Source organism: Pygocentrus nattereri, chromosome 23, assembly GCF_015220715.1.
Source record: "Pygocentrus nattereri isolate fPygNat1 chromosome 23, fPygNat1.pri, whole genome shotgun sequence".
In the NCBI taxonomy this organism is placed as follows: Eukaryota; Metazoa; Chordata; class Actinopteri; order Characiformes; family Serrasalmidae; genus Pygocentrus; species Pygocentrus nattereri.
In genome coordinates, this window is record NC_051233.1 from 14,408,099 (window position 1) to 14,434,609 (window position 26,511).

At 38.8% G+C, this 26,511-nt stretch overlaps 1 protein-coding gene across 1 annotated transcript; it reads right to left on the bottom strand.

The window, feature by feature from the left end:
- Window positions 1-976: 976 nt before the first annotated feature.
- tbx5a (T-box transcription factor 5a) lies at window positions 977-25,570 on the bottom strand. The gene is made up of 9 exons (XM_017701657.1): window positions 25,057-25,570; window positions 24,009-24,183; window positions 23,200-23,294; window positions 21,206-21,325; window positions 18,909-19,056; window positions 13,049-13,201; window positions 6,748-6,839; window positions 3,935-4,164; window positions 977-2,967 (listed from the first exon to the last, which is right to left on the bottom strand). The coding sequence occupies exons 2-9, from the start codon at window positions 24,147-24,149 to the stop codon at window positions 2,387-2,389; spliced, it is 1,560 nt and encodes a 519-aa protein (XP_017557146.1). The 5' UTR covers window positions 24,150-24,183; window positions 25,057-25,570; the 3' UTR covers window positions 977-2,386.
- Window positions 25,571-26,511: the final 941 nt, after the last annotated feature.

The window sequence follows — 26,511 nt, forward strand, 5'->3', positions numbered from 1 at the left end:
CTTCCTTATTGTAAGGGGTTTTATGGAAGAATGTCTGCATATGGTAAGCTTAAAATTAATTAAATTATGAATATTTAATCATTCATTACAATGATCTGTTACCATTATCAGGACCAATCACAATTAAGTGTTAAATATCAGCCCAGAATTTACATGTTGGTGGTTTGCTTCTTTTGAGTCTGTAGTCTAATACTGTGACTGCGTGTCTTGAGATCAAAGGTTAACTCTATTTGGCTTGAAGTTAAGTGGTTTTAAGACATTTTGGATGAGAGAAATATTCCCTGAAGCATAGCTGTGTTGCAGTAGAGTTTAGACAAGCACCCCTGTAATCCAGGGGATTTTCCATTCAACCGCAAGATTATATAGAGTTATTCATAGGTTAGACAGACAGTATTATAGTATCCAGTAACAAGAGGCTCCTCGTTATGTTCTGCTGAAAGAATGAACGACGATCAGAGCAAAGTATTTAGGATGGAGATTTTAGTTATTGCAACCCTTAAGCAAATTATCTTTTCTTATTTGCAGCTCAGATCACATTTGTAGTAGTCTCGTGGGGTCAGACGTGGTCTGATAAAAAATAACATCTGGGACATTTTAAATTTTGGGCCAAATGTGGGCAGGAGTGTAGACATATTAGGCTGGAAACAAACTGAGTGTGAAATTTCTAAACCAAACCAGTATCTTCTGAAGGCAGAGATCGAAGTAGAGGGTAATGGTGAGCTCATCAGCATAGTCCAACAAGCAGCAAGCCTGTTATTAGCCCATGGGTGTGTGGTAAGATAGCATAGTTGAAAACTCCATCCAGAAAAATTCTAATTAACCTGAAGAGGCTAGCTTGTTTTGCTCATGTTATTGATTGTTATTTGTCTTCGGATGTTAAAGGAAAATGGAATAGAGGAATTTGTGTGTTCCTCTATAATAGCATAAATATATTTTGCATAAAAAAACTGTGCAAAATAAACTTCAATAAAATCAGTTTCAAGGAAGATCTTTTAGATTTATTTGTTCTGTTTTCTATGTACAATTGTATTTTATTTACATCCAAGTAGTTCATGTTATACTGTATCTTTTGTTCTTCTGACAGTTTTCAATAGGTGTATAGATTTCTTAAACCAGCTTGTTTTGTTTTCATGAAGAAAAGAATAGATATCTAAGCAAAACAAAATTACGTAGTAACAGAAAAGACAAACTAACAAATATTTCAGATAAAACAATCAGAGGTTTTATCATACAGGGAAAATAAATACTATTAACAGGGAGAGATGTGGTTACAATGAGCATCTTCCAAAATGGACATTTGTCTATACCCAGCCATATTCCTGAAAAAAATGATGGTTATTTTGAAGCTCTTCTTCTGTGTAATTTGTTTAAATAGTTCTATGGTCCTCATATAAATGTCATTTATATGAGTTGAGGGTTGGGTGCATACGACTCCATGTAGTTCTGTAAACTATTACTTATAATTGTATGACTTACAATGGCCTAACTAGTCCTTGACAGCTGGCATTAGCTATAATAGTGCTATTAAAAAGTACTGATTTACTCCATTAAATGGAGATTGCGGGGTTTCACTAGTGGTACAAATCATATGTTTATGCCTAGCAGACATGCTCTAGATATTGTGAGAAGTTTTTGTTTTTTGTAACAGTCACTTTAGCCTAATAGATTTAATCAAAGACACAGATGGGATGCAAGGATGCAAACATGTACCATATCCCTGAATGTGTAAAACTACTAAGTGCATTCATCTGCGCCAACTAAATGTTGTACATCAAAACAGAAGCTGTGAATTTGACATGTGCTCATTGATTTAAAAGGCTTTTCTTTCAGCTTTGAGTTGTAATGTAGTACAAATAGTAGAACTGGTGGAAAGTCAACTCAAAAAGTTCTCTTATAAACACTACGTTTTAAAGACTTCTACATAATTTCCTCGAGTATTTCAGAGTACAAAAACAGAGCATAACACAAACATCAAGATGAAAAAAAACTATAAAACTGGACTTTTTCTTTCCTTTTTAAGAAAACTTTGTCAGTAAAACTGTGGGCAGATCGATGAGTGTCCTTCAATTAAAAATGAATAGTTTTTATTTAATTTGTCTTCAGCCCTGATTTACAGAATACAGTATAAACTTTCATTCATTCCTGCCCATACTATGAGAAAGAATCTCTGTATTTTCCTGCCTTCTAGTACAGCAAACATGCTGCACTGCTGAGACATTCATTGCTGTTTTAGCCAGTTTTTCTTCCTTCCGCACTGATGCATACAATATTTGTGTCCACATCGATGATGCCACATGATTGCACAGAGCGGTGGAGAGCTTAGAAATATAAATATACAATTAATTTGCATTGCAACAGTACTTCATACTTGTATGTGTGAATCCAATTAGCTGCCCTCATTCCATTCAGGCATGATGCTTACACTGTGAACAGTATGGTACTGATGGGGGGACAGAGTGCGGGGTATGCCGTGCGTGTACAAGTACTCGTTCCCCTGCAGGCTGCTGCTTGGTGACTGGATCCCTGCTCCAGGGCTACACTGACGGCCAAGAGTCTGGTGTGGCATTGAGCCCTGGTACATGGCATGGGCGTCGCCTAGCTGTGGTGAGGCATGGCCCGCCACACTGCTGAGCCTGGACACCAGTGGTCCAGAGGTGAAATGGGCCGAGAAGTGCTGGTATGGCAACCGCTCCATTGGTTGCATGGTGGTCACAGAGCAACTGCTGTAAGGTGAGACGCCAGCCCAGGTGTTGCAACTGATGTCTTCCAGGCTTGGCTCGGTAGCTTGTGAAGCGCTGGCGTACATGCATGCCTGCCTCTGTCCTGACTCGGTCCGATAGGGTGCACCGGTGAGGCCCAGGGTCTGAGAATAGCTAACAGGACGGTAGTAATGGTCATCCTCACTGGAAGAGCTCTCCATGTAGGACTTCTTGTAGGAGTGATCTCCTGTGTGGCAGTCATCTTCAACTAAGGGAATATAAAATGAAATTGAATGACTGCCATGGCAAATATGGTATAATAATAGCATGCCATACATACACATCATACTATAAAGAGCTATTGAACTGAATATTGAACTATTGAAATGAACTGAAGACAGTAAGTCATGTAGTAAGTAAGTCATGATTTGACATAGTAGAAAACAGTGACAAACTGTGTCTGTTAGAGCTAGGACTTCAGTTCAGGCCATAAATGTCAAATCTCAGAAATGAAGAAAAAAAACATGATAATGCTAATTTCTGCTAAAGCACCTATCGGATTCTAATAGTATGCTGGCATTTAAACTAACCATGATTCACTGAATGGGCATCTGAACCTTGTAAAAAAATTCCATATGTTTTACTTTGAGCTTGTAACAGACATTAACATATATTTTACTTATTTACTTTATAGTGACTCTTTCAGTAAAGAGCAATGGCAGCGAGCTGCTACAGTTTTCCTTTTCTATCAGCTTACAGAAACTCATTAGTTAGACTACCACTAGTACTTAAAGTCTGTGACATGTCTAGGACTTCTGAAAGTGGCATTTTTTCTCACAAAATTGGACCCACTCAATATAAATCAAAATGTGATTGGTTGATTCCATTTAACCATAAAATTACCACAGTACTTGCAGAGTTTAAATACAAGTGTGTTGATCATATTAAAATGACCTAAAATTACAGATATTTTGTTTTATTTCACAGAAATTCTTTTCTGAGGGCCTATAAGGTCCTGAAAGTTCCCCACTGGTAGTAACAACTGGAACTATTGTACTTTATTGTACTTTACTGTTGTGCTCTACTGTGCTTTATTAGTAAAGGTCTTACTGCTAGACCTTCAGTCCTTTCAGATTTACTGTGTATACTTAATGAACACTATCAGCACTAGCAGTGCTGGCCACTACCAATAGGCCTGAAGCATGCATGTGAAATACAGATGCCAATCTCCTCACCTTTTCTCTTTATGCAGTGATAGTCTTGACTGTGCTCATGGGGTAGTGGGTAGGAGCTGGACTGGGGCAGGAGATCTTGGGAGGTGCTGGTGACCCCATTCTCACAGGAGTACTGAGAGCTCATGGCACTTGGAGTAGGTATGCCCTGAACGTCCCCACTGAACGGACTCTGACTTGTGCCCACTCTCTGACGCACTGTGCTTCGAGGAACCACTGGATATTCTTTAGTGCTGCAAGAACAGACGAGGATTTCCTTAGCTTGGGCCATTAGCCATGCATCGACATACACTTACATTCAATCTTTCACTGCCGGATCTCTGAACAGTTTGAATGGTAACTAACCACATCCACTATCAATAGGCACCACTCATCATATTAGGCTCTCAGCCATTTGTAAAGTCTGTGGGTGAAAGACAAGGATCTGTTTTATTCCGGTTAAACTGTGAAACTCATAAAGGCTTCTCTTTTTTTCCATGCTTCCTTCACTGTTTCTTTGGCGTTTGGAGCTAGGGACCTGGCTTTTGGGTGTTGGTCCAATTCCTAACTAAGAACAGATCTGCTTTTCCTCAGATAAGGAAGTGCTTGAGGACTGAAAGGGTAGCAGGACCTTCGACTGATGTGTGATAAAGAGGACGAGAACGGTTTCTTTACACATTTGCTTATTTCGTAATGATGCTTATACTTAATGGTTCTCATGAGACATTTTTGTAACATAAAAACCATTAAAAAGATGAAGAGTCCTTTTTTATGTATAATTGAAACCGGTACTCTTTTAACATTTTCCATCCCTCTCTTGCAGTAGGGGATTGTGCTGCATGGAGGGATGATAACTCAGGGCTATTGTATGCTAATTATAGGATTTACAGACTTAATCATAGTGAAGATGGGAAGACTGGATTATTGAATATGCTTGCTTAAGGTACTGTTTGAAGTCTTCAAATCATTATATTGAAACTCAATAGAAAACTATCCCTTAGAGCTTTTTGTGTACAACATTAGTAAGTATGCTCTTCGCTTGGCTGAAAGTAATGACAGACAATGTTAACTACATCATGAAAAGCCCAGTCCCATTTCTTTTCCCTTAAGTATTGCCCCTTTTAGAGAGGACAACGCCTTTGCTGGCCGCTGTGAGCCATAAGACCAGATTTTCTGCTTTGAAAACGTGTTTTTCCACACTGTATGGACGCGTGTTATACAGCAGTCATCTGGAGCGAATAAGAGTAAAAGCCATGTGGTCTTTGCCTCCAAAGCACCAAGGGCAACACTGCCACAGACAATTGTTCGGAATATCCATGGAAAGCCGAGGTTTTGCATGAAAATAAGATGTTGTATGTGGTTTCAAGGCCAAGCCAGATCAGCCATAAAAGCCATCAGCCGAAAGTCTGGCCCTTCTTCAAGAGCTACACTTACATCACAACCTTCCCATTAGGAGAGACAACTTCTTTCACAAAACAAGCACTTCTGGTTTGTATCTGAGAGGCTGTTTGTTCTGGGTGTGTGTGCGCATTGATTAGCTCAGCTCCGTTTGGTGATAATTAGGGAGCTTGTTAGATTGTTGGCTCTTCCTGTAAAGCCTGGTCTATCTCGTGATGCCAATCAAGCCTCTTGTCAGGGATGCCCTTTCAGTGAGACCTATGTATTTATGGCACCTATATCTAGTGGGAAAGTACTCACTCCAGCAAACAAGGCTACATTCAGTTTCAAACTGCCTAGGATAGTGCACAGTAAACCAATTCTAGTGGGGATAGTGAGGCGCGCAAACTTAGAACAAGAATAAATGGATATGCTGTATAGTTAAACAGGTGCTTATATCCCTCATATAAACATGTGGATTTTCAGCACTTGGACAGATATTTCTCAAGATTCACCCTGAAGACTTTTTGTACCATAAAAGTATTTTGTTTTATCTCAGAGATGTATTTCATATCTGTATTATTTTAAACCTACGAGGCTCTAATATCACACTATTATGAAGCATGTAAAAAAATCACATTGAGAGCTATGCAGGCTAAAGTACAGTCTCCACAGGACAGGGTTAGTTTTAACACAGTGTTAAAACTGAGCTTCCTAAGAGAACTATGGGTCCTTATATTACCTGAATTCAAAACAGTCAATTTCATGCACAGATTCATCAAAGGCATACTATAGATATCATGTAAGCATGATGTATTTCAAGTATATTATGCTGATATTTGCTGCTCTACTGTGTAGAAATACATTTGTTATTGTTTGGCCAACTGTCTTTTCAAAATCATGTTTATTTAGATGCAGATGTTTTTATGACTTTGGGTTGGAAAGCTTGTCTGGTTCAAGCTACATAGAATTGTATAGAATTAATTGTGTTTTGCATCAATATACCAGTCATTTTTGGTGAGTGTTTTAACAGACCCCTCCACCTGTTGAAATGAAATGTACCTATGCAGTTATTTGGGACCTTTGCACTCACTTCCTTTCTGGCTGAATTGTTTACATACAGTAGGTGTTAGAAAGAAAGTTTGTGTTTTAATTTGTAACAGGTTGATTATATAAAATGAATATTTATCTTGCTCAAATATTTTTTTAATTATTGAGCAAAACCAGTATGTGTTAAGTTGTGCCCCACTCTCCATAACAAAAAGCCTATTGTAGTTTCATTGTAAAATCTGATGTGAGCATAGTTCATAGAATATAGTTCAACTTTTGAGTCTTATTTGTGGTCATGTTGATTTTTGTACAGATTGTACACACTCTGGTGTGAACCCAACCTGTTTATAAAACTCTTTAAAGCTTATTGTATTAGATTCTGTACTTATGAGGACAATGGCTCTCTGTACCTCTGCATTCTTGACATGCGATGCAGTTCCATATCATCACTGCCACGAAAGCCCTTTGCAAATGGGTTGTTCTCAATCTTCAGCTGTGTAATCTGCAAAAACAAGCAACATATCAATGTATGAGATTGATCTTTGAATTTTCATCTTTGATTGATTTTTCATGTGTTCTGTCTAGATGTTGGAAATGAAATGCTACCAAAAGCAGTAAACTGAGAGAGAATAAGCAGAGATATGCTAAGAAACATAAATAAAAGATTAAGTACAGGTTCACACTTAACTAACTTTATATATGAGTTCTAGTTATTTTCTAATTTTCAGTAATCCATACTTCTTCAGTAAGTAAGGTTAACTCAAACAGCCCAGTAACTATAAATGTGCTGTGCTGTAGAGCACTGTGCTGGCAGTGCTCTACTGTTTCATATTCAGCATACTCTTGAAATTAGTTAGATTAACTTGAATCAAGTACTAGTCATTGCATAATGCATTTGCATTCATTTAAACACTTTTATATTAAATTGATTGTAACTCATAAATGACTTAGGTAAGAGTAGAATAATCCATCCAAGAGTTAACAGAAGCCCCCCCCCCCTAACACTAAGGATGCTGGGAATCTTGTTGTCCTCAGTCTGTAGGATGAACTGATCAAATTAACTGATCTGAACTAGATTTACCTTTAAGTAAGTAATGATTATATAATAGTACATGTTACTAGATTTGTAATAGTAATTTTAACAAATAAGTAAAGTAAACCAAAAAATAACAATGCTTATGTTTTACAGTGGTGAATGTTCTATAGCTGATCAAGGCTACCATAAGATAGACAGCTCCCCTTGTCCAGTGGTCTTCTACCTTGTCTAAAGTGCAATTAATGACTTTGTTTTGAATTTAAATGGGTAGATTGCTCTGCAATGGAGAGTGGCGCGACTGATGTCCGCACGCACTGCGGTTTGTTTGATGCCTGTCTTGAGTAAAGAATCAGTTGGCGGTTCAAGAATAGACGCAGCTAAATTTGGCCAAACTATATTTCAGAATTTTCTCTCTGGACGTTAACAAACACGTTTAAAGCTAGAAATAAAACCAAAGGTTAACAGGGTGAAAATGGCATCCTGTGCGTAATTATGGAGATTATAGTAGAGCTATGGCGCATTTAAATGTAAGGCTGGCCAGGGTTTCTTCATGCGCGCGCACACACAGTATGTACTCGCGCAAACTTAATCTTATATCTTAATCAGTGTGTTTCGATTGTGTTAAAATTCTCGTTTCTCCATAGGACTCATAGTATAATCCGCAGACAGGCCTATATGTGACCAAACAACCTGACCTCCACCTCCATATGTTTCTTTTTGTGTAATTTAGTTAAGATGAATTAAAGAATGCTGCGTTGCTTAGAATAGATTTGCTGTCCATTTTAACTGACCACGTGCCCAGTTTTATCTTTTAGTTTTGTTGAAGGGAACATTAGGAGGCCTGACTTAATAAAAACGTGCATTTGAAACTCTGTTATTATATGCGTAGTGTTTTTAATGCCGTTCTAAACCATTTGCGCCAAAAACAAAAAGACATTAATGCTGTCAAAATAATTAAAATGATATATATGTATATATATGTGTGTGTTTGTGTGTGTGTGTGTGTGTGTTTTTCAATAAAGTTATTAATATCTTGTGAACTGCTGAGCAGATATTTCCTTGACGTCCTCAGCTACCACACAGATTTATTCAGTTCCATCAGCCGCACACCTCATTTAACTTAATGAAGGGCTGATAAGATAAACCAAGGAATTGAACGATAACTAGCTAACTACAAATCTGGGCTTTCTCTAGAAAAAGCTATTGTATTAATGTTATCCATTAATGTTCTATGACGACCTAGATTGTTTATTTATATTATCTTGGCAAATGAGTGTCAGAAAAAAAAACACTGTATCATAGATTTCTCTTGTTTCTGGATTTTTCCTCGATGCCCCCAGCCGTAGATTTATTACACACCTGCAGCATAATGAAGCAATGATTACCAAGTATTGGATAATAACTACAAATAACAGTGGGCTTCCACGAGGAGAAGTTATATATATATATAGGGCATTGATACACACACACACACACACACACACACACACACGCACACGCACACGCACACACACACATATGTAGTATATCCACACACAACTGTAAGCAATGTTATAAATGAATAGGATTATTGTTACCCATTTACAATTCTATTTATTTATCTAATTGTGCTGCTCTGCAATCAGACACTTTTTAGACATAGAGAGGATTTTTTTAAAGCGGTAAGGTTCTGCTCCCACTGAAACGAGATCAGGAGGACCAGAAGAACTGCCGGCTTTGCTTGGCAGGGTGTTTGGTGGCGGGCGTGGTGTGTGAACTTTGACTGCGAGCTGGCGCTCACTTCAGACCTTGTAAAAGATCTCCTTGTTGGGACGCGCTTTTAAGCTCTCGTAAACGCGCTGAGCACTTGGCACGCAGACAGCGTCTTTCAAATATGGCCATTTTGTGTAGGCTACGCTTATAATGCCAATAAACACAGGGTCAGAGCGTCGACAGTCTAAGATTAGGGTGCCACATGCTGCCCATTCTCAAATAGGTGTCTTGTTACTGTAATGAAATAATAACTGGAGTAGAAATCTGTAACTACCAAAACCATTGTGATGAACAAAGTCCCAGAGAGCTGCAGTGGAACCTCTCCCAGCATATATTAACATGGAGACTGAAGAGGGTTAATTGAATTTTCTCTTTTTTTCTGAATTTCTCTGATCATTCAGTTTAAAATGAAACGATAAAGCAACAGCAACAACAATGGAAGAGGAATTGGGAAGTAGTGAATGAGTAGAACTGAGTGAGAAGTAGAAAATGTTATACTGAGAAAAATAAAAAGGTTCTGAGAAAACAACACATCGCTGACATCTGAAACAAACGTGTTACGTATTTATGTCTGTTCTAATCAAACAATGTTTAAACAGTTATATGATAAACTGTGTTCATGAGTTTTCGTTTAGTCTGAAATAATGTTTGAGTTACTAGTCCGTCTTTTTCGTAACTACTAATGTTAAACTCGAGCTGAATATCTGGTAATGATTGCAAATGTGATTTTACATGATTTTCGTAGATGTTTAATGCAACGTGTATCGATTAGAAAAAAGATTAATTAGATAAATAAGTAACATAGCAACATTTCCGAAGTAAAAGAGTGGCTGAATAAACTGAAAGTGCAGTTGTAGAGTCACGTATATTGACGCAAACGCTTAAGTCAACATATAAATAAGGTGGCTGGCTGAATAAATAAATAAATAAATAAACAAATAAGCAAGCGGGCCGACTAAATAATTAAATAAACGAATAAATGTATAAAGCAAGCAAACAAGTCAATAAATACATAAGGTAACTGGAAAAATAAATACAGAAAACACGCTGGCTTAATAATTAAATAGGCAAGTAAACAAAACAAATCAGCAAATAAAGAAAGTAGCTGAAAAAATACAGAAAACAAGCTGTCTAAATAAATAAATAAACAGGCACGCAAGCCAGCTAAATAAACTAACAGGCCAACAAACTCAGGATTTAGGTAATATTTTATAGCTGTCGTTACGAAACGCCTTTCCGAGTTTCCAAAGTCTGGAATAAAGGTGGGAAGGGAATTTGGCTGCTGGAACCCGTCAGTTAGGTCTCTGAATATAATGAGTGTTAGTGGGTTTTCCTGCGTTGAACGCACTGAGTTGTGATTGGCTGCTGGCGCGTTACGAGCAGCTGCCTCCCACAGCTCAGTGCTGCAGTCCAGCACTAGAACCAGCAGCAGCAGCCGCACCTGCCCCGGCCTCACTGCGAGGATGTGAAACAGACACGGCAGGAATGTTTCTGCAAATGCCCACCGCAGGAAGTCTGAACATTAATCTGCGAGCGTTTCTGAACGATGGCTGCGCGGGTCTGCCTCGAGCGCCTCTCATTAGAGATCAGCAGATGTCATTAGCTGTTCTTTTAAAGCGTCCTGGAGCAACAGTAATGACTATTCACTGTTGCCTTTTCTGTTACACATCGGAAAATCTAATCACTGCAGCGAATGAGTTAACCGGCATGAACTGACGGCTATACTTTCTCGATTTACGACAACACGAATGACTTTCTTAAGACCGCTGAGACCACACGAAAGCTTATGCAGTACACTGTTAGAATCATTCATTCATTCATCCATCCATCCATCCATCCATCCATCCATTCATTCATTCATTCATTCATTCATTGAACTGCGAAAGACAAAGTAACTATTGAGATATACTTCCACATAATTCCAGACATGCGTACTGGTACTTTGGTGAACGTAATGTACACCATACTTCATGAGCGAGATGGAAATACATAAATACATAAACGCGTAAAACATTAGAAGCATAAATTCATGCATGTGTATTGCTGTACATTTTAACATTTTTACATTTTACTCGTGTGCAAGTCGGACCTGCCCACTACAGTCGCACAAGAAGCCACAGTTCCCAGATGAAACCACCTGCTGGAAAGCCACATTTACTTTGTGCAAGAAGCAGAAACGCTTTTAAGCCTTTTAAATTGTAGAACTTTTCCCACTTAATTGCAGGAGTCGTGTGGTGTCAGTCATGGAGCTAAAAGCACGTCAAAGATTCTGTCTTCAAACAACTGTTAACAGCCAGTGATAGAACATTAATAGAAGAATGCGCGTTATTGAATTTACTACAATAAATCTCGCATTGTGGTCCACTGCTGAGAGTGCTCAACGTCTAAACTCTATTAAAGGTATTCACCTTTTAGCAGTCAGCTGAGACCACATTACCTATACTTACACTTACACATTCTAAAGAATTCCAACAAAGGTTCTATTACGTCATTGTTCTATACTACATAAAACCATTTTTAAAAGAACACGAACCATTTATACATTCAGTTTTTTGTTTGGGTGTTCACATATAGCCAAGTCATTTGCGCTCGAAGAACCATTGAGGTTGTAAGCTGCACACACTTGTCTGGGGCGTGCACAGGGCTGATTGTCCTCTGACCGTCTGATTCACTCATAAATGGGCAGTTAAACAATGTAAACAAAACAACAAACAGCGGGAAGAATTCTTTTTGAGAGGGTTCCGACCCCTAAGACGCCCGCCTAAATGGGAAAGTTGACTGGCTGCACCGTTATCATTTCATAATGGAAATCACCACTTCTACTATAGAGTGTCCACAAACATCTGCTAGACCACAGAATAAACTTCAGCGAATGAGAGAGAGAGAGAGAGAGAGAGAGAGAGAGAGAGCAACTTCCGTCTTTGTATTTTTCTTTGAACTATTTGAACCAAGATCAACTTTAGTTCAGACCACAAATCAGCGTTCGCCTATCAGGTTCTGCTAATGAAGCCACATCGCCAAAGAATTAACGAGCTTTTTACTCCCTTAATCACAAGCAGCCTTAAGCACTTTAGTGACTTAGACTATAGGCTGCGCTTACTGCATTGGTCTGAAAGCTTTAATAAAGCCAGTCGTGAAATGTACCCAGTTTATTTACTCACGTTACTGCGAAATATACCAAAATAACAGCAAAAACATTAAAAACAAACAAATAAATGAATAAATGAATTCACATGTTCGCATGTATTCTGATCTATTTCTTACATGAGTAGTCTATATGGTTGATGACTAAAGAAAATGCTTCTAAATCGAACCATGAACATTCAAAGCACCCTTTGCATGATTGAAGATTCCTTTGACGGAGAAAATGGTTCTGTATAGAATCTTTGTGAAAAAGGTTCTATGTAGCACCAAAGGGCTTCTACTGTTGTTACGAAGTCAAGCTTAATAATAGAAATAATGATAGCAATAATAAAAAACCCCTTTGGGTGCTATATAGAACCATACTCAACATTCTCCATCAATCTGAAGAACCTTTTCATGATGCAAAGAACCCTTAAATCATTCTTGGATTTTTTTATGGTTCTGCATTTTCTTTAGTAAAGAACCCTTGAAGAACCATCATTTTAAGCGTGTCGTATTTATCAACCTATCACTGGTTTGCACTCTTCCTCGGCTGCGAATGATTATACAGGGACTAGGCCGACCAGCGATCCTCCCATTCGCCTGTATACCGTGTAGTTTATTTATTTGACAAATTGTCCAGTCCACAAATATGGTCACGGACTTATAGTGTAAAACCCTAATTACTGCAGCGCTACGCACGCGCATTCTCACTGATAAAAATAAAAAACAAAGCATAATAATAATAATATCTACTATGTACATAAACTCGATAGGTATACATCAAGCGCTGCTCTTACCTTATGGTTCTGGTAAGAAGTGACCGCTATAAAGGCCGTTTCGGGGAACACGTGGGTGCAGAACGCTGTGTTTTTAGAGCCGAAGCCGTTATTTTCATCCGCCTTCACGATGTGGATCCTTGGCTGGTATTTATGCATAGAGTTCAGAATAATCTAAAGGGGAGATAAAAGGTACCACAAACACGTTAACTCGAAAAAAGTCACTGTACTTACATTCTTTACTAACATTACTATTACTAACATGCTATTACATTTACTGTTCTGATTGTTATATAGAACTGTTATGGAACCGTTATATTGGTAGATCGTCTATATACGAATTAACAGCACTGAAATGTGTCAAACAGTCGGTTTATTCTTGTGTTGGTGAGGCACATTTGAATCGTGCACTTTTTTCTGTGCACGGTTTTTATTACGTTGTGGAGCATGTAACTTCTTGAACATACATGACTCGAGAAAAGTGTTTTGAATGAAGAAAAAGAGAAAAAGACTCACTTCCTCTTATATGCTTACCATTAACAAACTATAGACAGGTATGGCATTGCTTGTTACTAGCCAGTGATGGGACATTAATATAAGCACTGAAATGATCAGAATGAACAGATAGGTCTTGCTTTGTGGCTGAGAATGTTTACAGTATAGACTCTAAGAAGTTATGCGGAGAGCACAATACCTACTTACACTCCTAGCCAAAAGGGCTCGGTATAGTTTCAATAAGGTTCTTTGACTTCCTGTTTATTTGCAACGTAAAACTTGTTCATATGTGACTTGAGAAAAAGTTATACTTTGAATGAATAAAATATTTTTAGGCCCATAAAAAATCACTTTATTTAAACTGCTTACAGTTAATAAAGTTTTTATGAGTAAATGTAACTCTTCACTCTCAGAAAAAAGGTAACCAAACTATCACTGGGGTGGGAAGGTTCTTGCCACTGGCGTGGTTTTCTTCAGTACCCTTAGCTAGTGTGTTAGTGTCTCGCCTCAGGCTTCATTTATTGTACTGTTTTAAAAAAGGTATAAACAATAAAAATCATTTAAGGTACACAATTCCTCTATGCTTCTCATTGCATTGTGGAACAGGCTGTGTGGGCTTGTAAGATTCGAGAAAAGCCTGTCATATTTCCAAATGAATAAATAAATAATAAACGACTTTTTTCCTAGTGAATCGTTGCTCTGGGGTGTAAAAGGCAATGCAAACAGATCCCGCGCCGCTCTACGTGGCTGCATGATGTTTTTTCTATTCCCCGCTGCGATGTTCGGACACCTTCTCCCTGCTTGTGCTTTCCCCCTGACCTCCTCTGACCCGCGCTGGCGCGGCGACATGGAGACGCTGTTCGCTCAGGTGAACTTGAGCCCTGCACCTCTACTCTAAAGGCCCCTGTTATCCGCAGGCCTAAGCCTAATTGTACTGACACGCTTGGGAGCCGTGGGCATCGGCCGTGAGGGATCTAATAGCTTTTAATGTCCGCTTTAACGTAACGATAGCAAAACGCCCACCTTCCCATAAGGAACCACTCAGTTTGCAAAGGTTTGCTTTGTTGCCGTTCATGGCCAACAGCTGAATGTAGTGTGATTAGGAAAACCACAGAACTTGTTCTGATTGGTGGAAGGTGATGACATTTTATGTACTTGTGTCTTGTATGAACAAATACTGGAGTTATTTTCAAAACATGATCAGTTTCTGTTGTGGTGCTATAAATGACTTTTTTTCATTAAAAAATAAATAAAAAATAACCCTTTTAGCCACATAGCTAATCAGTTAGAAAAATGTCAACTGCTCATGCAAGCTCAGAGTGCCTTTAAAAATTAGAAGTCAGGCTAACTTAAAATAATAAAAGTTTTTAAAAAGTTAAAATTTTATGTTGACCTCACTTTAACTTTTTCACAGTGCATGTGGACCAGAGGAAATTAAAAATACAAAATGTTCAGATATGGACATTAATAAGTTAATGATTGTACATTGGTGTGCACTACTAGACAACAGTAAATTAAATGTTAAATAGGGAGTTTTCTTCTGAATATGCTACATCTGTAGCATATTACTGTTATTGTTGTTCTTGTAGTAGTTTGACTCTTCTAGTTCTTAACTCAGTAACTTACCAGAAATGCATCATTATTTAATTATTTTACTAAAACGATCTCTTAGTTAAATGGGACATTTGATCTGTGCCAATTAATATTATTGAATTTTACTCTGTGATTTGCTGAGCATCACTCAGGAAACATATAAACTCTTCTGGCATTCTAAATACTAACTACACTGGAGACATGTCCCTTCTGGTCAGTGCCATCCATCATTTCCCGTTGTGGTGGTCGTGATCTGACCACGCTAACTGAGAATTTGAAAGCAGTAACTAGTTGCATAGCTTTCCCCTGTCTACTGTAAACTTTAAACACTGCATTCAGCCCCAAACAGCCATTCCCACCACCGTTAAACCTTATAGAAAAAGAACTGTTATATTATTCTTCTTTTATGGTACAGCAGAAAGTTACCAACACAACAACATAACATAAAACGTACAAAATAATGAGTACAATTTACAAAACTCTATCACAGAAGTCCACCAGTATTTGGAAATCTGTGTTGATATCAAACAGAGGGCCATTTTTCTAGCATGCTTGTGGCAGGACCACCCACTAGGAGTGCAGCATTTGTCTGAGTTTGGTGCCCCCGTTGCTCCGTATCTCCATTCGCCCCCAGCTCTGTATGATAGTTTTTAATGATAGCGAGGGATCACAGAGGGTCCTGAACGCTTGGCCCTCTCTTTCATGTCCCTGACATCACAAGGTTTCTGAAACCCTCCAGATTAACAGTCTTTGTATACCTTTGTCCATCACTCATCTCGCACTGTCATTAAAACATAAACAGTTTGAAGCACAGTTATCCAAACTCCGCAATTTTGACTCAAATATTTCTAGATGGCTGTGAAGGGGTGGGGGGGTGGGGGGGAATGTGTAAGCCTATTGAGGGGATGATGAATGGTACTAAAATGATCAAAGCTTTGGGTGAGTTAGATGAGAAAAACAAGAAGTCTGAAAGCTCAGAGGAACTGAGGTTCTTATGATCTGTCCTGGTTATAACTACGGTCCTTCACCAATGCAGCTTTTTTTGTAGTTTCCCTTTCAGAAATCTTCGTCTCATGATGTGAGTCTAATTAGGACAGATCTCAAAAACACTGGCCCTGTTTTTATGTATTCCCTAACTGGATCCAGCCTACAGCGTTGCATGTTCAGCTCACATCTCGGAGGTTAGTAATTATAAATAGGTCTGAAATTATTTCAACCACCTGGAACAACAAGTCGATGGATTGTTATTTTGGTAGAGAAGCCATACTTCATTTATAAATCCCAGGGTGCTCTTTCAGCACAAAAAAAGGGGAGGGGGGTGGCATGCCAAGAACCACTGCAACCAATCAAAAATGCATTCTGGCCAGAAATTTACAACACTGCTCACATTCCAACTGGGCTCCAGTTTCACTCTACCAGCTGGGGTTTGGCAGGACAACAAGCATGATCAACTTTAAATGCAAGCCAGCGGAAACTTGTGATCAGCACTAAATAGTGACATAGGACGGTACGCTGCATCTCTGCTCTTGGAACAGCATTAAAAAGTCAAACAACACAGATCTGAAACACTCAAGCAGGCAGCATACGGATGTTTTGAGACTGATTAAGCCTGGTTCTAGATTTGAACAGATTTTCAGTGGAGAATTACCTTTGACAGGATAATGCTATGCAATGGTGCTTAGTCTGTCTGTGGTGTCTATCATCTGAAGTTTAGGCAAGTAAATGAATCACAAGGCCTTTGTGAAAGGTCCTGAGCTGCCCAAAATTAATATGAAGAGCTAAAAATGTGATGCTGTGCATTATGGTACTGTAATAGATTGTGCAGTAAGTTCTTTATTAGGGACTAATTGCAGCATAAAGACATTGATGCATTGCATTGGCTGAATGAAATACATTATGTCAACTGTCTGGTCTTTCAGTTTGCTTACTTTTGCCAATAATTGCATTGGTGTCATATCTTATTCATGTGGAAATGATGTAGACATATAAATCAATGCATTACTTATTTCAGTGCATGCACACTATGTAAACATGAAGGTCTGGTTAATTTCACCCACTCAACTTTTTTCCGTCATGGAAAACTGAAGTTTCCTCATTTTTGTTATAAATAAAAGGATTGGATGTAGTAAGTAAACATTGTTACAGTTCCATACAGTTCATATATGGAATCTAAACTGGATTGTTTTGAATTCACTGTCAAGAAAACCAAGGCATTTACACATGACCTGTCCCACCCATTGGTACTGAAGTTATAAGGAGTGTTTCAACTCAGAATACTCCTTGAGTAAGATGAAATACATGGCAGCCAATCAAGACAGAGCTCATTTATATGCATCAGTCTTAAAAGCATAACAAAGACAGGTTGTTTGGTTCTAAGGGATAAAGAGAAGTTAGAAATTGACATGAAAAATAAATCAGGACTGTTTTTGGTAAATAAAACCTTAAAGGTGTCATAGGTGGACCTTGGGGCAATAAATAAAATAGAAGCAAAAATGTAGGACATGGGCTGCTTAAATGGCCAGGCTGCTGCTAAAATATAGAATAGAGGCATTTCGTTTCAGGTCCAGCACAAATGGATCACGTCTATGGCACTGCAACTTCTCTGCAATTCTCCCACCAATTTACAGTGACTACATTTTTAATCCAGTTTTCATAGTACATTAAAAAGAACGCCATCCACATCAGAGGCTTTTTTAACTATCATAGCTGGCTTTTTGGTTGTCACAATTAACATTACTGCATTTAAGAGGCGTTTTTATTAATGCAGGAGCTCTGGCATTTGTCAGCAGCGCCTGCAGAGGGGCGTTCTCTCTCTCCTTCTTCTCTGCATGTATTGCAAAAAAAAGGAAGAAAGGAAATCTAACCAACACACTCCATAGTCCTGGAACACCCCAAACTGATTCTTTTGTATACGTAGATCATAATTATTAATCTGACAGTAAGAACTTACAGTCATGTGCAAAAGTTTGATTACTTACTGCTGTCCAAATTACCCGTTTTTTTACTTATCAAAGTGAAAATAAGGATTAGAAATATATATATATATATATATATATATATATATATATATATATATATATATATATATATATATATATATATATAAAACACTGATACTACAATGAATACATTAATACAATACATAGTGATTTTATGTCAGTGTGCTCCTTTAACCACTTTTGAGTCTCTGTTACCATTTAGTGCCTGTTATATCAGGTGTGGTGATGGTGTATTTTAATAAATCCATCGAGAAAGATTATTGTTCATTTTTCTTCCATTATTTTTATTTACCCTCATACCGTCATACGTTTTTGTTCCCTAGCAAAAGCACAATTACTGCTGCGAAATGATTTTAAACAATTTGCTTGAGTGCAAAAAGGTGTGCTTACAAAAACAACTCAGTATATAATTAAATTAAATGCACATAAACATAAATATATATATTTTATTTCCAGTAAAGTAGTTGGTATCTTGTAAGCTTGTTTGAAGAAAAAAAATTCCAGATTTTTCATAGGCGCCCCCAGTCATTGAACTCCATCACCAGCACGCTTAACATTACGAAGCGTTGATTATCCCAGCCAGACACTGGATGATAACAAATTCTACAGGCTTTTTTGGAAATGGTTAAACGAACACATTGCCATACATAACACATGCCATACTTCTGACCAACTGCCTAAACCTTTCACACAGCAGTGATATATATATATATATATATATATATATATATATATATATATATATATATATATATATATATATATATGTGTGGCAAGCGGTAACGCGTACTTACATGTCCGAATGGGTCGAGGTGGTTGTTGGTCAGTTTCAGCTTCTGGAAGGAGACAAGCTGGCGCATCCAGTGCGCTCCAGTAGCTGGAGAGTCCGGGTGCACGTAGAGCCTGCCAGGCATAGCTGGCTCTGCTTTCCCTGTCACCGACCTGCGCCAAAGACCGAAAAGAACTGCGTTTTTAATCCATCACCCACCCAGTTTGTCTGATATGTACAGAGCGCCTCTAATCTCGCAGAGTACACATGAATTACATTTTGATTACAATGACAGTATGCCAGTGTCTGCGCCTTTTACACACTGCGTTGAATACGCTTACTTCAAATGTGAATTAAATATGACATAACGGTGTAATTATTTTGTCAAAAACACGTGCCACCGCACTGCCGCGTTTGAATCACAGAAATGCAAAGCAGCGTTTGCTTCTGGTGAGATCCATAGGCGCGTCCAGTTCACCGCAACAGGCTGTAATCTAATTTGCGCTGCTCAGTGTGTACGGCTCATTAGCCTGCGTAGTGGCATACTGACACGAATACGGATTCTCCGCCAGCAAGGCTCGGCTGATTTGCGAAAGAGCTGCAAAAAAACCCTGGATAAAACAGTAGCTGATCAAGAGAGTGATTAGTTTCGGTGCGCGCACAGAGCGGATAATCATCAGTTATATTGACATGTGGGCATCCTTGCCGAACGCGTCCATTGGAAAGCACTGACCCAGAAAAGAGGTGACTCAGACAAGCTGCAGAAGCAGAGATCTAACCCCGAAAGATCGCAGTTTACATGTGCTTGCAGAAAGAGAGAAAGAGAGAGAGAGAGAGAGAGAGAGAGAGAGGTGCCGACAAAGCGTTTAAAACGCCCTTTCCTAATCCTTCGACTTGTTTCATCCGAGAAATATTTAAGACATTCCGCTTATTTAGGAAGGAGCCAGGTTTTGGCAAAGCAACCCTGTTACGCTCACCGCACACACACTGGCGATTTGTCAGACTGACATCAAAAATGAGTAATGTTACACCTCGAAACAAACGGCTCTAGGCAAGGTTTCTTGCCACACTGTCAGAAAAAGGCTACCGAAGAGCGACATTTGGTCGCTGAATGTTCAAGCACTGTAAATGCACCTTCAAAGGTACAACATGGTCATTAATGTCCAATTATGACACCTTTAAAGGGTTTCAATGCATTCGTTTTGCACACACTCAAGATATTTAAAATGTAAATGTACCCTCAAAAGTACACGAATAAGTCCGTAAATAAGTCCTAAAGGTAACTTTTCCAGGACCATATTTGTACCGCAATAAGAAGCTAAACATTTTAAATAGAAAAATAAAATTAAAGTCTCTAATCAAGACAGTGTATATGCAGTCAGTGCATCTCAAAATGGATTATGGTACAGTACTAAAGATACCAAAGACGTAGGGTCCCACCCCAGTCAGCATTTAGTACCTTTTTTTCCTGAGAATTTATCTGAGAATTTAGTGTATGAAAAGTTGCATATTTGTACGTTTTCATAACGTTTTAAAATATGCGATGAAAAACTTTAATCAAGACAGGATTTAAAATCTAAAATCAATAAATATATGAATAATAATAATAAATATTGTAAAATATGTTCACTAAAGTACTGAAGACGCACACGGAACCACCCAGTTTTAGCGTTTGTGCCCAAATAAAACACAGTTCACTAACTTTTTTCTTGAGAGTATAATACACTGTATGAAATGGCTAATCAGATCTACCTAAAAATTACGTCATAAAGTAAGAACATTTGAACTACTAAATGAGCCATTTATACAGTGTAGTAAATGTGTTAAGAATTTATTGTTTGTTTGTTAATGAGTAGTTATATATATATATATATATATATATATATATATATATATATATATATATATATATATGTATAATATTTTTTTCAATGATTCTGCTCGATTTTATGAAAATGAAATCCCAATTGAAATCTGTCAAAAGACTGCACGTGGATTAAAGTAATTAACTGAAAGACTGCACTTGTGTGAACCGACACATTTCAATATTTTTTCAGTGCAAACAGAGCGCACCTACTCTATGACAAAGCGCCCCCCTCTCGCCCCAGAACTCCAGACTACACTGGAAAACCTGAAACTTTCTCTCTTTTTTCTGAATGTGGTTCCCGCTTCCTGAGTCTTCCTAAAATATTCTTCCCTTCAGCGTCTGAAGAATGAAACAGTTTTATTGAAAGTGCAGTTCTGCTATAGGCTAGAGAAAGTTCATCTTAACATACATAAATAACTTTCATAGATATAACAAAGGTAGTTACTGTTACGAACCATTTATTATCGGCGAATTTATAGCGGTGGTCGTCCGCTGGCACGACATCCATCAGCAGAATGTATTTCGTTTTGGGGTTCAGTCCAGTGACCTTCACTTTGAAGCTGGGGAACATTCGCCTGCGGACGAAAAATGGGAATATTATAACGTTGGAAAATACGACATTGCCTGCAGTGATAAAGGACAAAGTGGGATTTCCCTCCGTCCCTGTCCGGCTTCCAGACTCTGTTTGCCTGCTGTTATTCTCAATGACATCGGCTGTAAGACAACACGGGTTTTGCACGTTCATTGAATTTGCCCTCCAGATGGGAGCTCTGAACCTTAGAATTATTCTGGCATACTAACACGTTAGCTAAACGATTTCAGTTTGCCTTTAGGAAACGACACAGCAACATCGCTTTAGCCTCCCCCATTTTATCAGGGCGAATTTAAACATGATCAGACATAGATAATGTGGGACAGTGTCAGAGACAGGGTTTAAGCTAATTTGGGACGTGTTTTATATGTTTTATATGGGAATAGGGGTCATAGGTCTGTTCACTTTCCCACATTTTTACAATTTTTATTAGCCGATTTTGCTGCAGCAAGTATTTAGTAAATTATTTAACTTAGAAGGAATTCATTGGAAAAATAATTAGGAAAAAACAAGTTGTTCCATATAACCTGGTGCCCCATATAACCTCACTCCAGTCTGCTCTTTTATGGCTCGTTCTGAAAATTAGACTGGTTAAAAGTAGAAAAGATGGAAATTCATTTGTTGTGAAAGAATGCGTTTAATTGATCGAGCATGTGGTCGTGCATACAGGCCTAAACCCTCTTAGAACTTCCAGAACTTAAACTTCCAGAACTTCAGCAAATTTGCAACACGTGGCTTTCAGATTTGTTCTTTTCCATGATGCATGTTGATCCACTTACTCGCATGTGGACGTGCGTGCACAAAAGCCCATACAACACATTTGGGTCTGTTCATTACGGTGATGTGGGGTGAAGTCTGTGTCAGGCCGATTGGAGACAGGCATAAGGTGTTATAACACCCGACCTTCGGGAGTTGAAGCAGGGAAGCACGGCTAATGTAGAACGGAGGGGAAATGAGCTGGTTTATAAAAGCAGCATTATGCAGCTAAGTTGAAGTAAATAATTAAATAAATAAACGGCAGCTCTCAGAGCAAGCTTACTGCAACGTGGCCACCATAAATAATAAATGCCTGAGACCCATAGGACAATTTGTTAACATGCACATGTCCCATCCACATCCTGAGGCCTTGGACTCGAGGCTGGTACAGTCCACTCTTGAAATTGTTGTTTGCAGGGAACTTAATTTTATTTGGTGTAATCGATCGTCATTTATTCATGGACAATGACGTAGCAAAACAAGCAGTGACTGCAGACTACAGTTCTGCATTTCAACGTTTTTTGATTTTTCACAAATGATTTGAAATTAGGCAAATAAAATCACAGCATTGTCCAAACTACAGAGCACAATAAGCCTACAGACTACACCAATATTCTTAACAATATTTGTAAAAACTGAAAAGAACTACACTTGAAATAAAACGGAAAACGCAAGAAACTTAGGAAAGGTGCGCTTCCAACGTTTCATATAGTGACTAGGTAATCCTATAATCTATTCGCTCCTCAAAACATACCGTACTTGCACACGAGGGGAGAAATGAGCCCTGGGGTTAAATAAACGTAGATGAGCGCGTGCAGTAGGCTAGGTCCAGCTTGGACATTTCTTGTAACTGCAATTCACGTTTCTTCATAGCGCGAGCGTTAAAACAACTGGAAGCTAAACTTTTAAACCGGAATCATTTTCTTTTTAGTGTTTCAGTAGAAGTAGTTCCATCGATACTTCAAAGAAGCCCGTGTGGTCATCAAATAAAAACAAGACAAAACCAAACACAAACAGCAGCAGCTGATGGCCTGCACCTTATTCATTTCGTGCCCTTTATTTCGGAAAAAGATTTTTTTTTAGCATTGAGAAAACACCTACCTCCCTGCTTTGGTGATGATCATTTCGGTCCCTACTTCATGGAATTTCATCCACAACTCTCGTTCATGTAAGTAAACCTTGATTCCCTCCATTCCCTGGAAAGGGGAAACATTTCAAGATGGAGCATGAGCTTAATATGACACTGTCATCTGCTGGAGCCATTAAACACAGCATTTAGAGCACAACAAGAGCAAGATGTAGTAGAAAAGTGTAAGATGCTAGTATTATATGTTTATTATACACAGTACATATTTATAATGTATATATATATATATATATATATATATATATATATATATATATATATATATATATATATCTATACTAGCTTCTGTCAATCTCATTAAAAAATTTTGAACGACCAACTTTCAGTGAGACAGCTAAGAATAAAAAGCAGCTTGAGAGAAAATAACATCTGGAAATGAACAATTAAATTAATAATTTGATGTAAATTTAAGACGAACTGGCTTTAAATGCTCTGAAATCATTAAAAATAGACAAAACACTAGAAGTACTGGTATCTAATTATGAATAACTAGTAATATACATTTTATAAAACGTCTTATATAATTTGCCCGCACGAGTTTGAAACATTTCTCGCGAGTTAAATGTCATATTTGACTAATCTGGTGCAATCCGTTTGATTCTAATTAGTTCTTGCATCATATGATTTGGATCCTCTGATAGTGTGATATAAGCTGTAGTTTGTGCCACTGGTTACAAAGTAACAGAGAAAAAACAGCATTTGCTGCACTTATTTATTTATACACGTTTACAATTAGCAGACTCACAGCAGCACATGCACTCACCTGTTGAATGTAAGTTGTCTGGGATGATGGAGATTTGCTGGAGCTCCCATTCTGCTTCTCAGATTTACTCTCGTGTAAATCCTTAGATTGGGTGTCGTTCGGAGAGTTCTGAAGCCCGAAGCCTTCTTCGTTGTCCGCCATGTCAGAAGGCCCGTTTCTAGTTCTACCGTGAGGCCTAGATGACAGAATAATCTGATCAAATCGCGAGACATGTTTTAGGGATATATACACACAATGCTGACCGATAACTAAACGAAGAGTTCAGCCTACAGCCTAAATCATTTCCCAGGATGCCATACATTCTGCAAAATGAGCAGTAAAAAAGGGCCGAAAGGTGCACTAAACATTCGCTGTCCAGAGCCAACATGCACCAACAACGAAGGCTAGATTATTATTATTTTAATCATCGTTATCTTTTACATATATTAATTGATTACTTGGCTTAGAATTATTTCATTGTATAAATCATAAAGGTGTAGTAGGTCTACAGCTAACTTGGATCAACAAATAAGGTCATAGATTATTTTTCTTTTAAGTAGTCTTTATCTTAATCTATAGCTCTTCTCTCACTCTTTCCAGTCAGTATTATTCTGAAGTGACTGAGGAATGGAATTAGTTTACAAAGGCTGATTAGTTTTACAAGGTGTAATATTGTAAATTATTATTATTATTATTGGCAAATCACTTAAAATCACCACCCTCCTTGCATTTATGAACTCAGACTAAGATGGTAAAAAGAGCCAGAATAATTCAAGCATGTCATGCCAAACTTTCCACTTTCTTAGGAAACTCTACGTCGAGGAACTCTTGATTAATGGTGCTCTCGCTCGAACAAGGACAACAAGAAATAAACAGGACGTTTTTGCTTTTAGAGTACACCAGCACGTAAACACGTCTAGGAGACACATATGCAGTGTGGACACGACAAGAAGAGGTTATTCCTCCTGAGGCCCTGTATCAGGACTGGGCTCGAGTTAACAATGACTCGAGCTTGCTAGTAACAGTGAAAAAGCCAAAGTCAAACGGTCAGCAGCGGAGATGGTATTACCTTGTATGTTGATGCGAGGCGTGCAACGTCGCGATCAATCGCTGCTCGGTAGCCTAATCTTCTCCCAAAATACGTTGCTGGACAGCAAGACTCCTTTTTTTCAACGCCACATATATTCCAACCGCGCAGCTCACCGCATGCAACCCTGCGAACCCATGGGGTCTCTTAATGTCCACGGGGGGAGTTCTTCGACGAATTCGCAGAGCTTTGCGTGACCAACAGACTCTCACGACGAGCCGCTCGCGTGCAGAACGGCAGCACCGTATTTCGGTGGACCTAGCCTAGTGCTCGCGCATACCATTGTAGTATTCCTCCTGTAGGAGAGCAAGCTCTGTCACCGCCTTCCTCTCACTCTCTCACTCTCTCTCACACGCTCTCTCGCTCTCTCTCTCTCTCTCTCTCACTCACTCACACTCTCTCTCTCTCTCTCTCTCTCTCTCTCTCTCTCCGCTGGTCAGCTCTGCTGATGCGTCGTGGAAAACGGAAGACGAAAAGCGGAGGGAACCAGAGCTGCTAGCGACTGTGGACAGTGCTGTGCCGTCATAGCGCTCATTGGTCCACGCTCAGTGCTGCACTCCATATCTCCACCCCTCCTGCCTCTCGCCCCCCACCGACCGCAAAAAAAAAAAAAAAATCTACTCCACTTCTCTTCAGAAGACCGCTCTCTCAAAATTAGCTGCAAAGTCCTGTCATTGATAATCACACGCAATTCTGAAAAGCCTTATTTGTATACATAGCTTAACACGCAATTGTAATGCAGTGCAATTCAGATGAAAATGTTAATTGAGACTGAATAAGCTGTTTGTCATTTGACCTCTTTTCCTGCTCTACTGTGATTAGAAACCATGCATTGATGTAGAGTAACTGCACGCAAAGCAACACCTGAAAACACAGACAGTGACGCCGAGTCTATTTCAGGCAGCAAACTACCAGCATGAAACCATGCAGTGAACGACGCCTCTTTGCACTGAGTGAGTTTTTAATTCTCGCATTCTGAGCCCCTCAGCAGTCCGTGAGGTAAACAGGCAGCCTGTTTGTGAGGAGGAGCACAGGGTATATTCTGTAGTTGCTATTTTTACAGGACTACTATTAGCCACGCGAGTGTCACTTCAAGATAAAAGATATGGCCTGAGCGATGATTCAGCTGCACCACGGAATTCAAGTCACCACTATCCACTCGGCCATCAATGAGCATGTGAAGCGCCATGGATAACTTGTGCCAATCTGCTGATCGGAGTGGAGCCAATCGACTGTCGTCCTGCATGATAATTAGTTAATTAATTAATCATGCATATTTGCTGGAACGCTCACCTGTCCTTACTTTTATGGTGACACTCAAATCATCGCATGTATCAGAGGGCATGTGATTGAATCAGTAAGGCAGTGTTGCCAAGGCGGCTAATGCAGGTTCAGCTATGGTGATATTATGAAGAATATTATTCCATGTGCTATAAC